Source organism: Elephas maximus, chromosome 4 (genome assembly GCF_024166365.1).
Source record: "Elephas maximus indicus isolate mEleMax1 chromosome 4, mEleMax1 primary haplotype, whole genome shotgun sequence".
NCBI classification, from domain to species: domain Eukaryota; kingdom Metazoa; phylum Chordata; class Mammalia; order Proboscidea; family Elephantidae; genus Elephas; species Elephas maximus.
This window is the reverse complement of record NC_064822.1, coordinates 73,259,015-73,281,495: the sequence shown is the minus strand read 5'-3', so window position 1 is coordinate 73,281,495 and position 22,481 is coordinate 73,259,015. Positions and strand designations below refer to the sequence as shown.

General features: G+C 39.6%; 1 protein-coding gene across 1 annotated transcript in view; it reads left to right on the top strand.

Annotated features, from left to right (window-relative positions):
* GUCY2C (guanylate cyclase 2C) overlaps window positions 1–22,481 on the top strand; it is a 93,341-nt gene that overhangs the window by 65,187 nt on the left and 5,673 nt on the right. The window contains exons 16-23 of the mRNA XM_049881505.1: window positions 394–480; window positions 2,199–2,331; window positions 4,605–4,742; window positions 5,521–5,609; window positions 9,199–9,290; window positions 13,733–13,891; window positions 18,682–18,874; window positions 20,525–20,699. Of these exons, the coding sequence (XP_049737462.1) occupies window positions 394–480; window positions 2,199–2,331; window positions 4,605–4,742; window positions 5,521–5,609; window positions 9,199–9,290; window positions 13,733–13,891; window positions 18,682–18,874; window positions 20,525–20,699 (1,066 nt within the window). The remainder of the gene's footprint in view (window positions 1–393; window positions 481–2,198; window positions 2,332–4,604; window positions 4,743–5,520; window positions 5,610–9,198; window positions 9,291–13,732; window positions 13,892–18,681; window positions 18,875–20,524; window positions 20,700–22,481) is intronic.

Here is a 22,481-nt window from a genome sequence, read left to right as displayed (position 1 = left end):
AATGAATGCATTTCCTAATAGCAATACCCTGTTTAAAAATTTTAATTCAATTTTGAGGAGTCACAACACCTGATACAGGTGTTAATCAGGCCTACCAGCCCACCCTGCAGACAGATGTTACTCATTCCTTTACCCCTGTCTGATAAAAGAACTGGGAGCCAGGCCTTGGGATGTTATGGGTATCTGCTGTTATCTTCTCTAGTGAAGCTATATAATGCTTCTTATTTAGTGGAGAAAAGAAAGAAGTGTTCAGGAAAATCAGGACAAAGGAGTTCCAATTTGTTCTGGATCCCAATGCCTCACAATTAGGAGATCATCATTTAGTTGGTAATAGTCTCTCTACAATATCACTTCTTGCAATAACTCATCTTCCTTTTTTTCCCCCCTATTCAGGAAGTTTTAAATGACACGATTTCATACCCTGATGGTACATTCATGGATTGGGAGTTTAAAATATCTGTCTTATATGACATTGCTAAGGTAAGAGAAACACTAACACACACACAAACATTACACACACAGACATTATGAAAATTAAATAAAGGAAAACAGATCTAGCAAGTTATTCAACTTTTGGTGCATTGGTGTCTTCATCTGTAAAATGATAATATTAATAGTACCTACATCTTGAGGCTGTTGTGAGGAATTTATAAAATAATGCATGTAAATATTCAATAAATTTTGGCCCTTATCACTTTTATTATCCTATTCTTTCTCCTCTGTGTTTGAAGTACATGTTCTTAGAGATTTGTTAGATAGCAAAATTACATAAAGCTGATTGAGGAACCCACTGCTGTTGAGTCGATTCTAACTCAATCAACTGAATATTCAACTTTTTAAGAGACAATAGTAAAGGACAGGCAAATTTATCATGGCAAGAGGCAATGATAAATTTGGACATGTATATTCCCAGATATTTAAAAAAAGAAGTTCACACCAATAACTAGGACCTCATTCAAGAATGAAGAAAAGTCAGTCCTGAGAGTGAGCTGTGTGGTTTAGCCATAAATCGCTTGAAAATCACATAGGATAAGAATCAGTTCGAAAAAAACAATGTTACCATAGCCTAGTTGTGGTGGTTCAGTGGTTGAACTCTCGCCTTCCATGCAGGAGACCTAGGTTTGATTCCCAGCCAATGTACTCCATGCTCAGCCCCCACCTATCTGTCAGTGGAGGCTCACGTGTTGCTATGATGCTGAACAGGTTTCAGCAGAGCTTCCAGACTAATACAGACTAGGAAGAAAGGCCCAGAGGTCTACTTCCAAAAATCAGCCAATGAAAACCTTTTGGATCACAATAGTCTGATCCAGTCTGCAGCTAACCATGAGGATGGCATGGCATTTCATTGGTTGTGCATGGGGTCACCATGAGTCTGGGGACTGGAGAGCAGCTAACAGCAGTTTCTGCTGTCACACCTCTGACCACCAGAGGGAAGCATACCAGCGAAAACATGGGCTTCCTCTTTCAAAACTCTCAAAGAATGAAACATTTGATTTTAGGAACTAATGTAGCCTATCCCTGCCTTCAGAAAGCAGGGTCTTATTATTCCTATTTTAAAATTATGGTAGCAATGTCACAGACCAAATAAGTGGTAAGCTTGTTGTTGTTATTATTATGTGGCATTGAGTGGATTTTCGTCTCATAGTGATCACATGTGACAGAGTAGAACTGCCCCACAGGGTTTCCTAGGCTATAATATTTACAGGAGAAGATCACCAGGTCCTTCTCCTGTGGAGCCACTGGGTGGGTTCAAACCACCAACCTTTCAGTTAGCAGCTGAGTGCTTAACCATTATGCCATCAGGGCCCTTTAAGTGGTAAGCAGAAACACCTTTTAAAAATCTGTTCTCGTGATTCTCTGGAAAATACCCTTCTGAGATGGTTAATATCATTTCCCAGATAAGAAAAAGTAGGAGTCAACCCTTTGCCTCATATTATATAACTATTTAATCGTAGTCTTGAGACATTTGCCATCTTACTGTGCCACCTAATTAGAATTCAAAACCAGATGCAGTCCTTAGACCAATATGAGGGTGTTACCAATATTTCAAAAATAAAATGAATGGAACCAAATTACAAATCTTATGGTATGACCCTATATGTTGTAATGTTTTCAAAATATCACTTCTTTCTCTAACATAATCAAGCAGCTGAAGAGTTTCACATCTCTTTGTTTTCCTGTTTTCTGAAAAATTACAGGGGATGTCATATCTGCACTCCAGTAAGACAGAAGTCCATGGTCGTCTGAAGTCTACTAACTGTGTAGTGGACAGCCGAATGGTGGTGAAGATCACTGATTTTGGCTGCAATTCCATTTTACCTCCAAGAAAAGGTCTGTAATGAATGAAATATTTACTAGTTTTCCATTTGTTTGTCATTTGCTCACAAGCCCATGTAGGGCTCAGGGAATGGTAACACTGATCAGAAAACAAACACTTGGAATCACAAGAGGCAACAGCTGGCTCATTCTCCAGCACTTCTCACCTGTCAGTGTTCATCAAGGGCTTCTTGAGTGGAACCAATGCACTCTGAGGATTTCCCCCATCTGTGGGTCCATTGAGGGCCCATTGAGCATCAGCGAGAAATCATGAAGAACTTGTTGGCTGGTGGAAGCAGCACTGGGTGAGAAAATACAGATGGTTAGAGCAGGAAGAGACCTTAGAAACCATCTTTCCTTTATACAGAAGACAGAAATGAGGTTTGGAGAAGCTAAGAGATTTACCCAAGATGATATGAGTGCAAGACAGAAAACCCATGTCAAAATCTTAGATGTCATTCATTTATCAGTAATTCATATTATCAGTAAAATATCTTCTTCTCTAGAATGTGTTCAGGATCAAAACACAAAGAAAAGCCATTCGTAAAGTATAAAGGGCTTTTCATGCTGAATGTTTCATGCTGAATGTCTCAAAATACTACCTAGATCCAAAAACTAAATTCTACTTTGCAATCTTTTACTTTTTCCTCAATAAAAGAAAAGTGGTAATTCTGCCCCTACCTCTACAGTCATGTCAGTAAGATATTGGGCTCAATCCAGTAAGTTCTTGTCAAAGATCTACTATGTGCCAAGCACGGTTCATGGTTTATCATGTAATGGAACAAATCTCCTTTATTAAAAGACTCACTATGACACAAAATCAGATGAATTACAGGTCAAATCCTACCCTCCTGAGCATCACTCTTATACCTTTCTCTGGTGCAGTGATTAATTGCTTGTCTGCTAACTGAAAAGTTGGCAGTTCAAGCCCACCAAGTACCCCATGGGAGAAAGATGTGGCAGCCTGCTTCCGTGAAGATCACAGCCTTGGAAACCCTATTGGGGTGATTCTCCTCTGTCCTATAGGGTTGCTATGAGTAGAAATTGACTCAATGGTAATCTGTGGTGTCAGTTACCTGAAATTTTAGCATAAGTAAATTTATTTACCTTTTATACAACCTCAAACCTTTAGGATAAATTGTACATGAATCACAAGTTACATAAATTCATAAGTTCCAAAAGGCAGTGAACATTTGGATGGCAGACGAACTGTGGAAAATCTGTCTCATCATATGCATATCATTGCACTTAACAGCATGCTCTACAGGTATTTCATTGAAACTGCTGAAGAGAGAAATCCCCCAAAATTTACAAGTTGATCTTGAAAAGTTTCCAAAGGATATTGCCATTAATTGTATGCTTCCATTATTACTGAATAAGATATGAGATAGTAGTGTAAAATACACACGTTTATAGGAGCCAAGCACAGGGCCCAGGAGCATTGCACTTGTGTTAAGTGGACTAGATGTACACAGAGTGTGGGAGGGACAGTAGTAAACGGTGAGTAAATTTTATGTATGTGTAATTTTTTTAAGACTACCGTGGGAACCAAATAAAACACCTCTGAAGTCGATAGTTGACTTGGAGGCTGCCCATGTCATGCCTAGAAAATATTAATGATAATCTCTTTTCTTAACTACATTGTCTATATTTTATTCTAGTAAATATTTACTCATTTATGTGTTTATAAAGATTTTCACTGGCTCACACTGTGTGTCCTATAAAGTATGAAATTCCTCAGCCTCTTATATTCTATTGCATTTATTGAATAAATATTTACAGAGTGCTTACTATACCAAACTAAAAAACAAAACCAGTTGCTGTCGAGTTGATTGTAACTCATGATGATCCCATGTATTGCAGAGTATAACTGTGCTCCATAGGTTTTCATGGCTATGAACATTCAGAAGCAGATTGGCAGGGCCTTCTTCCAAGGAGTGTCTGGGTGGGTTCAAAATGCCAACTTTTGGTTAGTAGCCCAGCTCTGAACAGTTTGTGTCACCGGGCCCTTGTCTAGGTAGGGTTTTCAGGACTATGATACTAGCAGGTTTGGAGGAGCTATTGCTATTTAACCTCACTCAAATCCTGGCATTACATAGTAAGCTTAAAAGGAGAGTGTGTGTTCTACCTCCTAGCACCAGCATAAACTCAAGCATTTGGGACTGTATAAATTCAAAACCACCCATATTCAGGGTGGATGGTGTAGGGAGTTACAGAACAAAAGTATGTTGGAGACCTGTGGGTTGCTCACCACCCTTCTCTTTTCAATCTCACTGGCTGATGCTCAGACCTGTGGACAGCTCCAGAACACCTTCGCCAAGCCAGCATCTCCCAGAAAGGAGATGTGTACAGCTATGGGATCATTGCCCAGGAAATCATCCTGAGGAGAGAAACCTTCTTCACGTTGAGCTGTCGGGACAAGAATGGTAAGAGTCTGAACCCCTTCACCTGCGCCCACTGGGGACCAACAACCTGCATCCTAGGCTGAGTGGGACACTAATTTATTTGTGATTACATCTCAGTTCCTTTATCTGCAAAAGTAATGACATATTTGCACCTCACATTTCACAGGGGTAGTAGAAGGATTAAATGGCAGTATGAATGTTAGAATCCTTTAAAAGCATAAGACAATATACCACTGCCAGGTATCATTATTACAAATATTATTGTTTGCTAAAGAATCTTCCGTTACAATTTTCCCCATTCCTCCCGATCCCACTGTGAGAAATGTGTGTTTAACACCTGAATGAGATCACTCTAGCAGGATTACAAACATATCTTGGTTCTTAATAAGATCCACAGTTTTTGTCATGTCCTCTCAGGGGAAAAAATACTTCGTTCCATTCATTCAGTCTTCATTTATTGAGCACTTATTTTGTGTCAGCTCTTAATTGTCTGGTGGAGGTGGAGGAGGTAAGAGGGATAGCTAAGGGAGGACAGGGCCAGAGCATTGGTAGAGAAAACCTACTGAAGGCAGTGGAGTCTGGGTTGAGATTTAAAGGGTTAGTACCTTAAGGTAACCTTTTGGGTATAAGTAGGCATAAGGTCATTCATTCCTGCAACATCTATCTATTGAGCGCTGGTCTGCTCTGGAATGCTCTGACTTGGCTGATGAACCATCCAGGATAGATGAACTAATTCTGTGGCTGAAACTTCATCATGCTGCATTCTTTCTTGTAATTTAAATTATTGTCATCCTTTCAGAGAAGATTTTTAGAGTGGAGCATTCCAAAGGAGTGCAACCCTTCCGCCCAGATCTGTTCCTGGAAACAGCAGAGGAAAAAGAGCTGGAAGTGAGTGCATCCTCCTTACATTCTTTTCCTGTGGCTGCTGTAACAAATTACCACCAATGCAATGTGGTAGCTTAAAATAAGAAATTTATTCTCTCATAGTTCTGGAAGACAGATCCAAAATCAGGATCGTTGGCCAAAATCAGTGTCAGCAGGGTCACACTTTCTCTGGAGGCCCTAGGGGAGAATTTGTTCCTTTCCTCTTTCAGCTTCTGCTGGCATTCCTTGGCTTGTGGCTGCATCGGTACAATCTCTACCTCTGTGGTCACACTGCCATCTCCTCTTTTGTCTAATCTCCCTCTACCTCTCTCTTATAAAGATGCTTGTGATTTACTTAGGGTCCAGCCAGATAATCCAGGATAATATCCCCATTTCAAGGTCCTTATCTTAATCACATCTGGAAAGCTCCCTTTTCCACATAATGTTCACAAATTTGGGGGATTAAAATATGGACATATCTTTGAGAGTCACTGTCTTAGGCTTGGTTCTCCAGAGAAGCAAAACCAGTAAAGTGTATAAATATAGAGAGATTTATATCAAGGAAACAGCTCACCCAATTGTAGGGATTGGAACGTCCCAAGTCCTTGGATCAGGATAGAGACCTTTCCCAATTCATGGAGCCACAGAAGCTGGTGAACCCAAGATCAGTAAGTCAGAGAACAGGGCTCCCACTCACAGGTTGTGACGGTAGAGGAATCCCCAAGGTCGGCAGGCAAGACTGCAAGGTTTCTCCTGAGTCACGTAGCTGCAGGGGCTGGTGAACCCGAGATAGGTAGGTCGGGGAGCAGGACTCTTGCTCACAGGCCATGAAGATCGAAAAATCCCAAGATGGACAGGTAAGCTGCTAGCTCAAGTCCCAAGAGCCAGAGGTCAGACAAGAGAGAGCTGCTGGATCCAGAACAAGCCAACAGCCTTTGCAAGGTGAGCAGGAAGGAAGTAGGTGGCAGAGAGATGAAGGCTGAAGGGGCAGTGAGCCTCCACAGGCCCCACCCCCACGGATACCACCCAGCAGATTCCATCATGGGGGTGATCACACATCAAATTTCAACAGGGAAGTGATTGCAACATTATACAACTGCCAAAACACTGAGAATCATGGCCCAGCCAAGCTGACACACAATCTTAACCATCATAGTCACTATCAGTATACCACACTCTCTGTGCCTCCCTCTACCTCTCTTAACTCAGGAAAGAGCTGGCTCCCTAGGCACACATCACATTCTCAATTTTTAGGAGCTAAAAGGGCAAGACGTTCATGTGGATATACTCATTAAAAAAAAATATACTCATTAGGCTTATGAATACTATCTACTGACTAAAAAAGAAATATGCCAACACCAGAAACATTAAAATTACTTTTCACTTTTTATCTCCTCTCTGATATGTCTGTGAGTGGTGCAAATAGTTAAGTAAGTACTTGATTACTAACCTCAAGTTTGGCCATTCAAGCTCACCCAGAGGCACCTCAGAAGACAGACCTGACATCTGCCTCCAAAAGGCCACAGCCTTGAAAACTCTGTGGAATTTTGAAAAGTCTACTCTGCTTTCCATGGAGGTCACCATGAGTTGGAATTAACTCAATGGCAATTAACAACGATATCCCCCTCTGAAAAAGATGAAGCTTTTTCTGTCTACATTTTCTGTTTTTTTTTGTTTGTTTGTTTGTTTGTTTGTTTAATAATTCTTCACAGAGGCCTTTAAGGAAGAACTATTATTTTTAGAATTTTACCTGAGCTTTTCTTATCCAAGAAGATAGTGAGAAAAGTATTTTAAAAATATGGTCTTAAAAAAAAGAAAAACCCTTTTGTTCCTTGAGGGATAAAGATAGAAACATTTTCCTTAAATTCATGAGCACGTTGGCAGATGCATTTTATAGTCAGACTCTATGGGACGTGAGAGGGCCACTACTTCTCTTTCTTCTCTTTGTCCACATTCAAGGCACATTATAGCCCCAAGGTACTGACATACAGCTGTTTCTATCCCCACCTTTTCAACATTCCTTCCTTTCTTCCTGCTTTTCCCGATCCTGGGCTTCCTTCCCACGAATCAGCTTCTCTCTCCTTGGACCCTCCTTTCTAGTCTGAGTATATCCAAATGTTGTTTAAAAACTCTTTACTCAAAGCATCATCATCCTTCTCAATTCACTTGTATAGTTGGATGGTTCTGGAATTGGAAATAAGGAAGGAACTTTCATTTCTAGGAACTGATTCCAATAGAATATAGAAATGAAACTAGATCTCTTGGCGATGCTTTAAAAGCACCTGGTAGTTCACTGTGGAGTGCTGTATCAACCCACTTGGTGGGTGTTGCTGTTCATTCCTAACTCAATGAGCAGTTCATTTGCCAAGGTAGGAGCATCATCTAGTGGTGAATATAGGCAACCAAAGGCTGTAATCTGGTCTGGTCCATTCCTGAGGACTGGTTCAGGCATAGTACAGGGACAGGGACTGCATCCAGTACCATTTGTGACCTTGCTTTTAGCCAGAGTAAAGAACAAACTTTATTTGATTAAACAAAAGCTGCAAATAGGTGGTAGCAGATGAGATGATGGTCCTGTGGGCTTCCTCTGTCTCCTCTTCTTCCACTTCTGAGCTGCAGTTGTGCATCACAACCACCTGGGGAGATTAAAATACTGTTGCCCTTTGCCAGTGTGATATTTGGAACATAAAACCAAAACCCATATTTGGAACATACTTATCCTAAATAATTTGAATTGGAGCCCTGGCGGTGCAGTGGTTAAGAGCTTAGCTGCTAACCAGAAGGCCAGCAGTTCGAATCCAACAGCCACTCCTTGGAAATCTTATGGGGCAGTTCTATCCGTCCTGTAGGGTTTCTATGAGTTGGAATAAACTCGATGGCAATAGGTTTGGGTGTTTCTTTTTGTTTTTATCTGATATTAGAATTTAATTGGGGCCCTGTATTTTTATTTGCTAAATCTGGGAACCCTGTTCATGCCCCATCACAGACTAATTAAATCAGAATCCCGTGAGGTGGAGCCTGGGTGTCAGAAATTTTGTAAACATTCCCCAGGCAATTTTAATGTTAGCCATGGTTGAGAACCACTAATGTAGAATCTCATTCCCATTTAGTATAACTTTTCTTATACACACCCAAGCCTAACTATTCTTTGCCCTCCCCAACTTAAGCCTTATAAATGCCCATGAAGCATTTTTTCTCTGCCAGAAACCCATCCTCATCCAAATTTACATCACCCTTTTCTCTTTTTAAAATTAATTTAGGGCTCGAGGGAAGGGTTGTGTAAGGTAAGATGGGTGGTGATGCCTAAGAAAGAAATTGCAGAGAACTAGAGATCTCTTATCTTCACTGTCAGAGTTGGAGAAAATATTCCCTGCCTTAATTACTCCCACTATAGAAGAAAGGAGCCCCAGTGGCACAGTGGTTGAGAGGCTGGCAGTTCAAATCTACCAGCTGCTCCTTGGAAACCCTATGGGGCAGTTCTACTCTGTCCTATAGGGTCACTATGAGTTGGAATTGACTCAACGGTAACAGGTTATAGAAGGAAACTGGATAGGAATTCTGTCTTGATAGAGCTTACTGCCCCCTAAGCTAATGAGCCCCTTCTTTCTTCTAGGTGTATCTACTTGTAAAAAACTGTTGGGAGGAAGATCCAGAAAAGAGACCAGATTTCAAGAAAATTGAGAACACACTGGCCAAAATTTTTGGGTATTGCTTGAATTTTTACTTTTCCTCATAATTTCAGATTGTTCTTATAATAGTTGATATTCAGGGATCCCTAAGAATAAGTATGCCTATTCCAGTAGAAAAATCCCATACTGCAACACCTGTCTCAAAAAAATTAAAATCATATGGGGACTAACAATTCATTTCCCAGGGAAATAATCACTTAAAAAGTTAAACACTCAAGGCCAAAACTTGCCTGATGAAACAACAGATTATGACTGATCATAAAATTGTCTATTAAAAATATAGTTCCCAGGCCCCTCCACAGGTAATGAGGATTTGGGCATTTGGTGTGGGTCCTGTGAATCTGTAAAGGAGCCCTTGTGGCTAAGTGGTTAAGCACTTGACTGCTAACTGAAAGTTCAGTGGTTCGAAACCACCAACAGCTCTGTGGGAGAAAGATGTGGCGGTCTGCTTCCATAAAGATTTACAGCCTTGGAAACCCTATGGGGTCACTATTTGAGTTACAATTGACTCAACAGCAATAGGTGGGTGTGAATCTGTAAAGATCCCAGATGGTTCTTCAGATCAACAGGTTTCTTAAGATCTTAAAGTCTTAAGATCATCAATCTTAGCCCTAGATACTTAAGACTTGTGTCATGAATCAGGATCAAAACAGTAAAAGATTAGTACACAACGATCCAGTTAGGTTGAATTCCGTATTTCACATATTGTCTGTTAGATTCAGAGAGGGGTAAGAAAACCAACACTGAGCTTAGAGTTAGGAGATCCAATTTCTAGACTAGGATCTGATAATAACTTGCTGTGGGACATTGGGCAAATCACTTATCCTCATGGGTGTCAGTTTTCTTGTTAGTAAAATTGTATTGAACAAGATGATTGCTATGGTTCCTTCTAGCTCCAATTTTCTGTACTTCTCATTAGGTCAAAAGATTCAGATGTTTAATGAGATTAAAGCCCAGGGCTGGAGATGAGGAAGAGTGAAGTTAATGAAAGCATGGTCATTGATTGGTAGAGCTAAACTGTCGCTCATGGGAATGGAGCATGAAATAAGATGGGATTTCATTCTTTTCCCTTTTTCAACTCCTTCTCAAAGCTGTTTACTAAGGTCAAATGAGATTGTATGCGGGACAGATGAAATTTAAGCTCATCATAATAAGTTGGGCCCCTGATATTTAGCCTTCGATGCAATGGTTCTCAAACTTGGCTGCACGTTAGAATCAACTGGGAAGCTTTAAAAACATACTGTGCCTGGGGCCAGAGAATCTAGAGTAATTGGTATGGTGTGCAGGCTGGGCATCAGGATTTTTAATAGCTCCTCAGGTGATTAAAGTATGCAGTCAAGGTTAAAAATACTGCCTTAATTGAGTTAATTAATCATGGAATAAGTACATAATTCAACACCTGCTCCCTCACCCATTCTATCCAACTGGACTCTATGCTCCTGATTTCAAAAAGAACCTCTTGGGAAGCTTGTTTTTTTTTTTAAAAAAAAAAAGTTTCTTAATTCCAAACCCAGCAATTTAGAATGTACTGAACTTTTAATAACCATTCCTTCCTACCTAGGGGATTCTGAGGTAGGCCATCTTCTCAGGAGTTCAGAAAAGGTAACTTAAAATTGTTAATTGCTGTAATAATGAAATAAGTATGATTTATTAAGCAACTCAATTGTACTATATATGTTCTGAACGTTATATCCAATCCTCACAACTCACCAGACCTCAAACACGTGTGCCTCCTCACTGAGCTAGATACCAAGTTACTACCATTGTCCCAAAAGGGGGTATCTCATCTATGTCTCCTTGATCTAACGAGATAAACCAGAGTTAGGTTTTTCCCCTTTGGACCTGACTAAAGTGACTCTGTGACCTGACTCTGTGGCTCTCTGCTCTGAGGAGTATACGAGAGGTAAGGTTCAGCTTTGCTTTTCTTGTTCCTTCTCTCAAACTTCATTTATCACTTCTAGGGCATCTTTAAAATTCTCAACTTACTGCAAATTGCTTATTACTAAAAATTTAGAAAGTGTAGTCATTGATTGGTAAAGCTAAGCTGTCCCTTATGGGAATGGAGCATTGTTGTGTAACAACCCAGCAGCACCTGGACCCAAGGTTCACTGTGTTGCCAAGATACCAAAGAAAGACTCTGGAACCAGCAGTCGTGACATATGGTTTATTGGGGAACTTACTTACAGGTCAGTCCAGGGTGGCAGCTGGACCAGCTTAGCACTCCACAACCACCTAGCAAGGGACAAGCTTGTATACCGTTCCAGCTGGGGCTAAGGCTTTTTTTCTTCCCCAGTCCTTGGGCAGTCAGCATTCCCAGGGATTTTACATCCAGGCCCAGATGTTTCTCTTCTTGTTCCTAAGGTGTTCCTCAGCCTTGGCCACCAGCCTAGTCATGCCACTCCGGCTTTGTACTTTAGCCCGAGTCCATCCCAAATTCATCTCCAGCATGGTTCAGGGAAGAGTACAACTGACTCCATTAGGAGCGGATGCATATAGCTGAATAGCATTACCCCACAAGCATGAAAGAAGACAATTTCATTCTTTTCCCTTTTTCCACTCCTTCACAAAGCTGTTACTAAGGTCAAATGAGATTGTATGTGTGACAGATGAAATTTAAGCTCATCATAATAAGTTGGACCCCTGATATAAATGATCAAACAAGAAAGTAAAAACATCACCTGTTTCCTCACAGATGGTCTCCAGTTTTTAAAAAATAAAATGGGGTTTATAATTTTGGCTGTTTTATAAACTAATTTACTTCATTTAACAACATATAGAGAGCATATTTCTATGTATTTAACTATTCTGATTCACATTTAATGATACACTGATATGCCATTGTACCATAATATCTTAACTACTCTAGTGTTATGCATTTAGGTTATTTTCACGTTTGCTATTGTAAAGAATGCTGTGACTTCCTTTGCAGTTAACATTTAACACATTCCTGTTTGCTTGGGCTAATTCTTAAAAGTAGATAGACCAATAGGTATATGGATTCTTAAAGCTTTTGACAGATTTTACTAGGTTGCTCTCCAGGAAGTTTGTACTGTATATTTTTCCAACTTCTTACGTGCCCAGATTCCCATTGTTCTATTTGTTTTTGTTTTTTCCCATTAAGTTTATTTCTATTTCTTTGATTTCTCCTGAGGTTCAATTTTTTTGTTGGCTAAAAAAATAATATTTTATTGTGCTTTTGGTGAATGTTTACTTAGCAAATTAGGTTCTCATCTAACAGTTTGTGGTTAAGAGCTACAGCCGCTAACGAAAAGGTTGGCAGTTCAAATCCACCAGGCACTCCTTGGAAACTCTACTGGTCAGTTCTACTCTGTCCTATAAGGTCACTATGAGTCTGAATCGACTCAGTGGCAATGGTTTTTTTTAATACATATTGCTGGTGACATGGTTACTTTTTCACAATATGTCAGCATTCTTATTATTTCCATTCTCGTTGTTTTCTTTCCATTAATCTAGCTTCCCTGCCCTCCCCTCCCTTATCTTCTCATCTTTGCTTTAGGGTAAATGTTGACCATTTAGTCTCATATAGATGATTATTTAAAGAAGCAGAGTCCTCATGGGTAATATTGTTTATTTTATGAGCCAATCTGTTATTTGGCTGAAAGGCGACCTCCAAGAGTAGCTTTAGTTCCAAGTTTAAAGGTTAACTCAGGGCCATAGTCTCTGGGGTTCCTCTAGCCTCTACTGATGCGGTAAGTCTGGCCTTTTTTAGGAATTTGAGTTTTGTTCTACATTTTTCTCCCATTCTATCTAGGACCATCTATTGTGTCCCTGGTCAGAACTGTCGGTAGTAGTAGCCTCATGCCCTCTAATTCTGGTCTCAGGAAAGACGAGGCCATGGTTCATGTGGGCTTTTAGTCCCATGGACTAGTTTTTTCTTTGAGTCTTTGGTTTTCTTCTTTTTTACTCCAGATGAGTGGAGACCAATAGTTATATCTTAGATGGTTGCTCACAAGCTCTTAAGACCCCAGACGCTACTTACCATACTAGGATGTAGAACATTATCTTTATGAACTATGTTGTGCCAATTGACCAAGCTGTCCCACGAGACTATGGCCCTGAGCCTTCAAACCCAATAAACCAATCCCACAAGGTGTTTGGTTATGTCTAAGAAGTATCCATAACTGTGTGCCCATATGCTTTATTATATATATGAACATATACGCAGCACACACAAACATGTATATACATATGCCTATAGATACACCTATACATGCATACCCATATACTCACATGTGCCTTCCTACACACATACATGCATACATATCAACCTATATAACCACGCACGTTTTTTTATTGTTATTACTATTGTTGCAAAATTGTATTGTTGGCCATTTTAATTTTTTTAATTACCTATTCATCATATTTGCCCATTGTTTTAGTGTATATTAATGCTTTCTTAATAATGTATAAAAGCTCTTTATCTATTACTACCTACAGCCTTTTTCATGACCAAAAAAATGAAAGTTATATGGACACCTTGATCCGACGTCTACAGCTATATTCTCGAAACCTGGAACATCTGGTAGAGGAAAGGACACAGCTGTACAAGGCAGAGCGGGACAGAGCTGACAGACTTAACTTTATGTTGCTTCCAAGGTAAGACAAGTCATCCTGCAGATATGGTTTCCCAGGATTTCACAGCCATGCCTCATAACTGACAGCTGAAAGACTTAGCACATCTGTCTTGCATTATTTTTCCTTGTGTCTCTATAGGGTTGCATATTCATCAGCAGATTATTGGGTTTAAAAATGCCTGTACCTTGACAAACCTTATTCTGGCTTGTACTCTTAACTACTTAGACAAAGAGGTTATTTTCAAATGGGTGCATAGTACCACAGAAGGAGCATGAACTTTGGAGTTAGACTGATCTGGGTGCGAACACCTCATTGCCACTTTTACTAAATCTATGACCTTAGGCAAGGTGCCCCGGTGGTGCAGCAGTTCTAACCCACCCAGCGGCTCCTCAGGAGAAAGACCTAGCAATCTGCTGCCGTAAAGATTACAGCCTAGAAAACTCTATCGGGTAGTTCTACTCTGTCACATGGGGTCTACTCTGTCAGATGGGCTTGCTATGAGTTGAAATTGACTCAAATGGCACCTAACAATAACAACGACATGACCTTAAGTCACTGTTTCTCTTCAATCTCAAAATGGAAATTAAATTTTCTGAGGAATATATGAGATATAACAGTTAGGCACTAAGTGTAAGTTCCCTTCCTTTGTTCTTTTCACCTCAAGTAGAACTCAAGTTACAAGAAGCCAGGAGCAGTCTTTGGTGGAAGAGGCAGGGAACACAGATGAGATGTCTCACCCTGAAGGCATCTGTGGCCTGACTTCCATTTTGTGAAGCAATACTACAACTGTGCCAAGCAAGAAAGGCAGTAAGGTTGAAATCCCCCAAACAGCAGGCCAAGGACAGCCTCGGTTTAAAATTTTATAAGTCTTGGTACTCAGGTAATAACCGAGGAATGTTAAGATAACCAAAGAATTAAAATCTGAAGACCAAGGAAATAGTGTTGGACCAAGGAGCTCAGAGCTGAACACAAATGAGAAGTAATGCTCTCTTCTCATTAAAGTATAATAAACTGTCCTATCGGATTGACGATAAGCTAGGCAAGCATTGGGTTAAATCATAGAAATTGAGGTCAGCTAAGCCTGGCTTCAAATCATGGTTCTACCACCTACTACCGATGTGCAATTTTGGGGCAAGCTACATAAATACTCTAAGCCTTGGTTTCCCATCTACCTCACAGGATGGCTCTAAGAATTCCTTGAGATAATCTGTAGGATATAAGGTGCTTAGCACAGTGTATGGAACGTCCTTGGTTATTATACATAGTTATTATTAGATACTATTACAGATGGTATAATTATACATGGTTTTATATATTATTTGTATTAATTATTATTTTGTTTTGAACCTTTGCTTCATTTAGAAAAAGATTTCTACAAGAGTAAAGGAAAGATTTTGAGATTACATGAGCTGTTTTCTAAATAAATAGTTTCTCTTCTACAAGCCTTAGTGAAGAGGTAGGCGTTACGTACATGCTCCGTTTCATCATCCCAGACCGAGCCTGACGCATAACCCACCTGCCCTCAGAGTGCACAGGACCAAGCTGGGACTCTTAGTGTTCACCTCAGGGATGGCAGTTTCTCTCAGAGCTCCTTAAATGTTAGTTACCTACTACAATGCATCATTCCCTGCTTGGCCTTTAATGCTGAGCTGTGACAAGAACTACATCCTCATTATCTGGCTGCTTTCCCAGAATTTAATCGTTGGTGGTTTTCACCAATAATGTTGCTCAAATGATTTGAAACAGCTACTATACTACCTCAGTTCCCCCCCGCCCCCCGAAATCAAACCAAACCAAACTCATTGCCATTGAGTCAATTCCGACTCATACGGACCCTATCGTGCCTGACCTTATAAGACAAAGTAGAACTGCCCCTAGGGTTTCCAAGGCTGTAGTCTTTACAGAAGCTGACTGCCACGTCCTTCTCTGGCTGAGCATCTGGTGGGTTCCTTTGAACTGGCGACCTTTCCATTAATAGCCCAGCGCTTAACCTCAACACCATTTCTTTCTCCGCCCCCACCCCCACCTTGGTTCACTGTGCATTGGAATCCACTGTGGGGAGGTGTTGGTTTTTTTGGCTTATACCAAAAAAATAAAAAACCCAAACCTGTTGCCATCGACTCAATTCCGACTCAAAGCAACCCTATAGGACAGAGTAGAACTGCCCCATAGGGTTTCCAGGAAGTGGCTGGTGAATTCCAACTGCCTCCCTTTTGGTTAGCAGCGGGCTCTTAACCACTGCCTCACCAGGGCTCCTTTTCGGGTTTTATTTGGGTCGATATGCCACTTTGGCCACTAGGGGGCAGATTGTTTATTGGATTGCAAAATATTGTATAACATATTTCTTCGATAGCTACAGTACACCAAGACTCCAGTCCAACTCATTTTGATACTTTATGTAAAAATTCTTTATATTTGCAAAATACAACTAAAAGGTATATGAACGATAACTAGAAGAATAAAAAAGAAATATTTACAGCAAAAATGTAAATAAACTTAAGACTGTATGTAAGAACCATACACCACTTAAACATTTATTTGAACAATACTGGTTGGCAGGAACATATTACTCAATAAGCAGGATAAAAAATAATAATAATAATAATAATAAATAAATAAATAAAAAAGCAGGATACATACATTTAATTATGCTTACTAATTTATAGTGCATAATTTCATCTGGCTTTCACCATATCTTTGATGTGAAACTCATGTGAAATTATGCATTACAGATTAGTAAATAAACACAATTAAGCCCCCTGCATACATTGCATACTGTAAACTGGTACATATTACATTTACTGGTTAATCCGCCCCTGCCCGTTGGGATATTGAAAGAGATTAAAATAGATTTTCTTGTGGGAAGCCTTTCTAAAGCAACACCCTGTTATCAAACTCTCTGTTTTAAGTCACAGCCCTTTCTTTATCTACCTACATTAGTTTCTCTCTCTGGATAATTCAGACTTTGGATATAAACAGCAAAATGAAGGGCAAAATAAGATGGAATATCGAATTTAATCATTATATCTATGCAGCCTCCAAAATACTCTGTGCTCCTATACTGGGAATGTCAAAAAACCACCACCCCAGAAATGCCCCTGTGAGTCCAAGAAGCTATACTAAGGATTGTTTTTGAAAGGTCGCAATTTTTGTCACTGCACCAAATGAAGACTCACATGCTCTGGAGGTTCTCTAAATGAGTATTGCAATTCCTTGTGGTGGATTAACAGTTTGTTTTCCAGGACAGTGCCAAGCATTCATCTTTCCCTACAAGCAACACACCTCCAAATCTTCTCCATTGCCCTGAACATCCAAGGCCTGGGTGTGGATGAAGTGCAGGGCAATGAAAAGATTGAAGGGGTGGATGTCGCTGAGTTCTAGTTCCAGGTCTGCCCTTTGTGGCTGTGAAAAACCAAAAACCAAACCTGTTGCCCTCAAGTCGACTCATAGAGACCCTATAGGACAGAGTAGAACTGCCCAGTAGGGTTTCCAAGGAGTGCCTGGTGGATTCAAACTGCTGACTTTTTGGTTAGCAGCCGTGTGAAAGTCATACTTCCTTTTTAGGCCTCAGCTTTCTCATTTGTAAAAATAAGGGAATTATTTGCTATGACACCTCTCAGCTTTAAGGTTCTGATTCTAGTAGTTCCATATTCAGACAAGGGCAGACAGGGGAGCATCCAGCCTCACATCAGCTCCCATCCCTCTCTCAGTGAATAGGCAACTTGGCACATAAAAGAAGTGTGGAGTCCCCTTCTTGTATTTCTCTCTTACTTCTGGGTCTGATAAATTGCTTCTGTATACTCTTCAACAAAGATATTCTAAATTGCTTCTACTAATATACATATACACACATAATATATATTGTATACAATGTATAATACACCTACACACACAGGTAACTCTAATATATACATAACCATGATACATATATGTACTTGCCCACTTTTAATCAGTTTTAGCACAATTTTTAGCTTGTTTCCATTGTGATTTATATCACTTTTTAAAGAAGCCAAATCTGGGTTCAGAATATATCAAAATTAAATTTTAAATACATTATGCCTTCATAAAACACCCAAAAAACCAAACCCACTGCCATCAAGTCAATTACGACTCATAGCAACCCTATAGGACAGGGTAGAACTGTCCCACAGAGTTTCCAAGGAGTGCCTGGCAGATCTGAACTGCTGACCTTTTAGTTTGCAGCTGTAGCACTTAACCACTGCACCACCAGGGTTTCCATGCCTTCATAGTGATACTAATTATTGTTATGTAAAATCTGCCGGAGAGGTAACATTATTGACCCTGATGAGAAAGTCAGGTGTGATAACTATAGTGATTCAACTCTTACATTAATGTCACACTCTCCTTCTCAGGTCTCAGATATCTGTGGGAATATTATTATCAATAAAACCAAAAAACCCACATACAAAACCCTCATACATATACACTTTTGACGACTTTTTACTTCTCTATTTATTATTATCAATAGAGAAGTAAAAAGTCGTCAAAAGTGTATATGTATGAGGGTTTTGTATGTATTATAGATTATACGTATTATATATGTATATCGAATACTAAATGCTGAATCTGCTTATATTCATCTGTGTTAAAATACATGTATTATATGTGTGAGCATATAATATGTTCACATAAATGGTATATGTAACCTACCTTTGCTTCCTAGCCACCCAATTTGCTGGAAATCCCAAATTCTCTCAATCCGGGTGGACAATTACTACTCAGTTTTAAAGATTCATGCAAGAAAAGAAAAAATTACTCAAGTTGAAGGCACTTTTTCCTTCCTTCCTTAGGCTAGTAGTAAAGTCCCTGAAGGAGAAAGGCATTGTGGAGCCTGAACTATATGAGGAAGTTACAATCTACTTCAGTGACATTGTAGGTTTCACTACTATCTGCAAATACAGCACCCCCATGGAAGTGGTGGACATGCTCAATGACATCTACAAGAGTTTTGACCACATTCTTGATCACCACGATGTCTACAAGGTAAACACTTCATCTAACAGGGTATAACAATTGTATGGCCCCAGGTCATCACAGCTGAAATTAGTTGTTCCTATTATTATTTATGTTTGCCCTTTCTAATTTAAGATTTAATGAATTCGTGGTTGAATCCAATCCAAAAGTGAAAAGAAGTAGAGGAATAAGAGGGCTCAGAAGTCAAAATAACTGTGTAACTTTAAGAAGCAGTGAGAAAGAAATAACACAGTTCAGCAGAAAGAAATTTGGGGTAGTAAATTCAGAGAATAGGGCATACTCTCAAATCATCTCCCCAGAATGGACGATGTTTAGGCTGATTACAAATGAAGCAAGGAAGACACCAGAACAGAACAGGAATCAGTTCATCTGTTATCTTTTTTGTTGTTATTAAAATAGGAAGATTAGCCAGCATCAGTCAAAGGAGTGAAGCAGAACATGGAGAGCACTCGATAATACTGAGAACTAGATCTATTTATCTGACTAGAGTAGTAACCGGTTACCAGCTGATGATGCGTGATTCGGGGACGTAAAGGGGTATTGAATTCCCTCATTTCCATGTTAGGAAAGCAGCAGAGCATATATAACAAGTAACTTTAGAATTCGAGATCTGCAGCCAAATCTCAATTTTGTGTGACCTCATAAATATATTTAACCTCATCAAGTCTCAGTTTATCTATTATAAAATAGGATGATGATATAACTTAACTCGATGGTTATTGTGAGGATTTTTGGATAAATTATATGCCTAAAACATTGTAATTCTCACATAAAGTTTAGATATCACTCATATAATAAATACTCTGTTAATAAGAACCCTCAGAGAAGACTTCTCTTTTATGGTTTTTCTTAGCCTAATCCTTCTCCTTAGTATTAGTATTAATATGTAGGCCATGTTAATTACAGTTCCTGTTAGGTAGAAAATTACTATACCTTTTCGTGAAAGTTGGCAAAAAGAGGTTAACTAACCAACAGATACAGAACTATGTATATCATTATGTAAATAAATCTAATTTGAAAAATGATAAATGCTAAAGATGACTTTTCTGGTAATTAAGGGTGTTTGCAGACCAGATAAATTAGGAACCCTGGTGGTGTAGTGGTTAAGTGCTATGGCTGCTAACCAAAGGGTCGGCAGTTCAAATCTGCCCGGCGCTCCTTGGAAACTCTATGGGGCAGTTCTACTCTGTCCTATATGGTCACTTTGAGTTGGAATCGACTTGCTGGCACTGGGTTTGGTTTTTGTTTTTTTTTTTTTTTTGTTTCAGATAAATTTAGTAAAGCAATGACAACCCACTAGAAAATGTTAATGTTATCTCCAAGAGTTGAAGACCAGTTGCATAAATTGCATAAAACCGTTTAAATTATTTAAACATCAATAGAATTTTCACTACCTCTGGATGATTTATATTATTATTAAGCACTATTCTGTGATTAAATTTCCTTATAACTGTTTTATCACCCATTTATCTAGGCCATAATGACCTTTAAGTAATCAGCATAGAACTGGTCTTGAACTGGCCACAGAAAAGGTGTACAGGGCTATGCTCACACTGAGCTCCCAGGAAACTTTAATGTTTGATATGTGATTAATTCCATCTGTTTAATTTTTGTGCCTTTCAAAGGTGCAGATCCACTGATGAGAAACTGTTTCCATAGGTGGAGACCATTGGTGATGCCTACATGGTGGCTAGTGGTTTGCCTAAGAGAAATGGCAACCGGCATGCGATAGACATTGCCAAGATGGCCTTGGATATCCTCAGCTTCATGGGAACCTTCCAGCTGGAGCATCTTCCTGGCTTGCCAGTATGGATCCGCATTGGAGTCCACTCTGGTATGGAATAGAGCATCTTAGTGAGTAGGAACTAAGTGTACCTCTGTATACCTCTGTGTAACAACTAAATTAGAAAGGATAAAAGGTCTTCAAATGTGATCGATTTTCACATGAGGTTTACTTTTGAATTCGGTCTGCTAAACACAGGACTTATTACATATCCTGACGTATTTAGCCCCAGTCACCAGAAAACTCTAGGAAATAGCACTTAAGGTTCTCTTGGTTGTTCACCTTTGATTCCAGGAATGATAAACGCCAACCAGTTTCTAAAACAAGAAACTTTGGACTTCCTATTTAGTCACCATATTCACTCTTTTGCTTATTGCCTCCCCATTCTCACCACCTCCCTCTGTCCAACCTCTGTATATTTTTTTCAACTAAAATACTATAGTGGCTTAAATGAATTAGATTACCTACCAAACCAAAACCAAACCCATTGGCGTTGAGTCAACTCCGACTTATAGTAACCCTACAGGACAGAGCAGAGCTGCCCCATAGGGTTTCCAAGTAGCAGCTGGTGGATTTGAACTGCTGACCTTTTGGTTAGCAGCCAAGCTCTTAACCACTGCTCGACCAGGGGTCCAGATTATTTACAGGGAGAAGAAAAAAGAAAAGCTAGTCAAATTAGTACAATAAGAGGGCATTTATGCTGTCCACCATCTTTTCCCTGCCACCTTCCATCCAAGGGTACAGAAAGTATACAGATCACTTCAAAGACCCTGAAAGTTATCTAGCCTTGAGCTGAGAGATTTGAGGAGATGACTTATAAATATTATGGAAAAATCCAGTTGAAAAGAAACTTCAAAGTCATTTAGATTAATTCTCTGCAGGGTCAAAATCGTAGTTATATTTTACAAGGTAAGTAATCATATAGCCACTTTTAGAATAATCTCAGAACTCCCAAAACACTCATTATTTCCCAAGACAATTCACTCCATTATTGAATAGTTGTCATCGTTAGTTTTTCCTTAGCTTAAATTAAATCACATCTCCCTACACTTTGTTGGCATTGATCCTTTTTCTGCCCTCTAAGCCTCATAGAGGAGCCCTGCTGGCACAGTGGCTAAGTGCTTGGCTGCTAACTGAAAAGTTCAGCATTTTGAGTACACCAGCCACTCCGCAGGAGAAAAACGTGGCAATCTGCTTCCACATAGATTAAAAAACCAAAAACCTGTTGCCATCAAATCAATTCTAACTCTTAGCAATCCTATAAGAGAGAGTAAAACAGCCCCATAAGGTTTCCAAGGCTGAAATCTTTACAGAAGCAGACTACCACATCTTTCTCCTACAGAGCAGCTGGTGGGTTTGAACCACCCACCTTTCTGTTAGTAGCCAAGACTTTAACCACTGTGGCACCATAGCTCCTTTTGTAAGCGTTACAGCTTTAGAAATCCTATGCAGGGGCAGATTAACCAGTAAGCAAGGGATGCTCTTGGATGTGGTTAAAACAGGTAAAATTGTGAACTACAAATTAGTAAGTAAATATACGAAAACCCATGTATACCTTGCTTATTGGGCAATCTGTCCCTTCCTAAGGATCCGTTCTACTCTGTCCAATAGGGTTGCTATGAATTAGAATTGACTCCATGACAATGGGTTTGGTTTTTTGGTTAAACCTCACAGATGATCCAGAGCACACAGTACAAAAAGAGATTAAAGTACAGAGGGCTTCCCACCTTTGTGACCTAGATCTCTGGACAACATGCCCCTTGTTTAGAGAAAATGTACTTTTCTGTGCTACAGCAAAATGCTTTCTGAAGCATGAGTTGAATAATGGTGCTT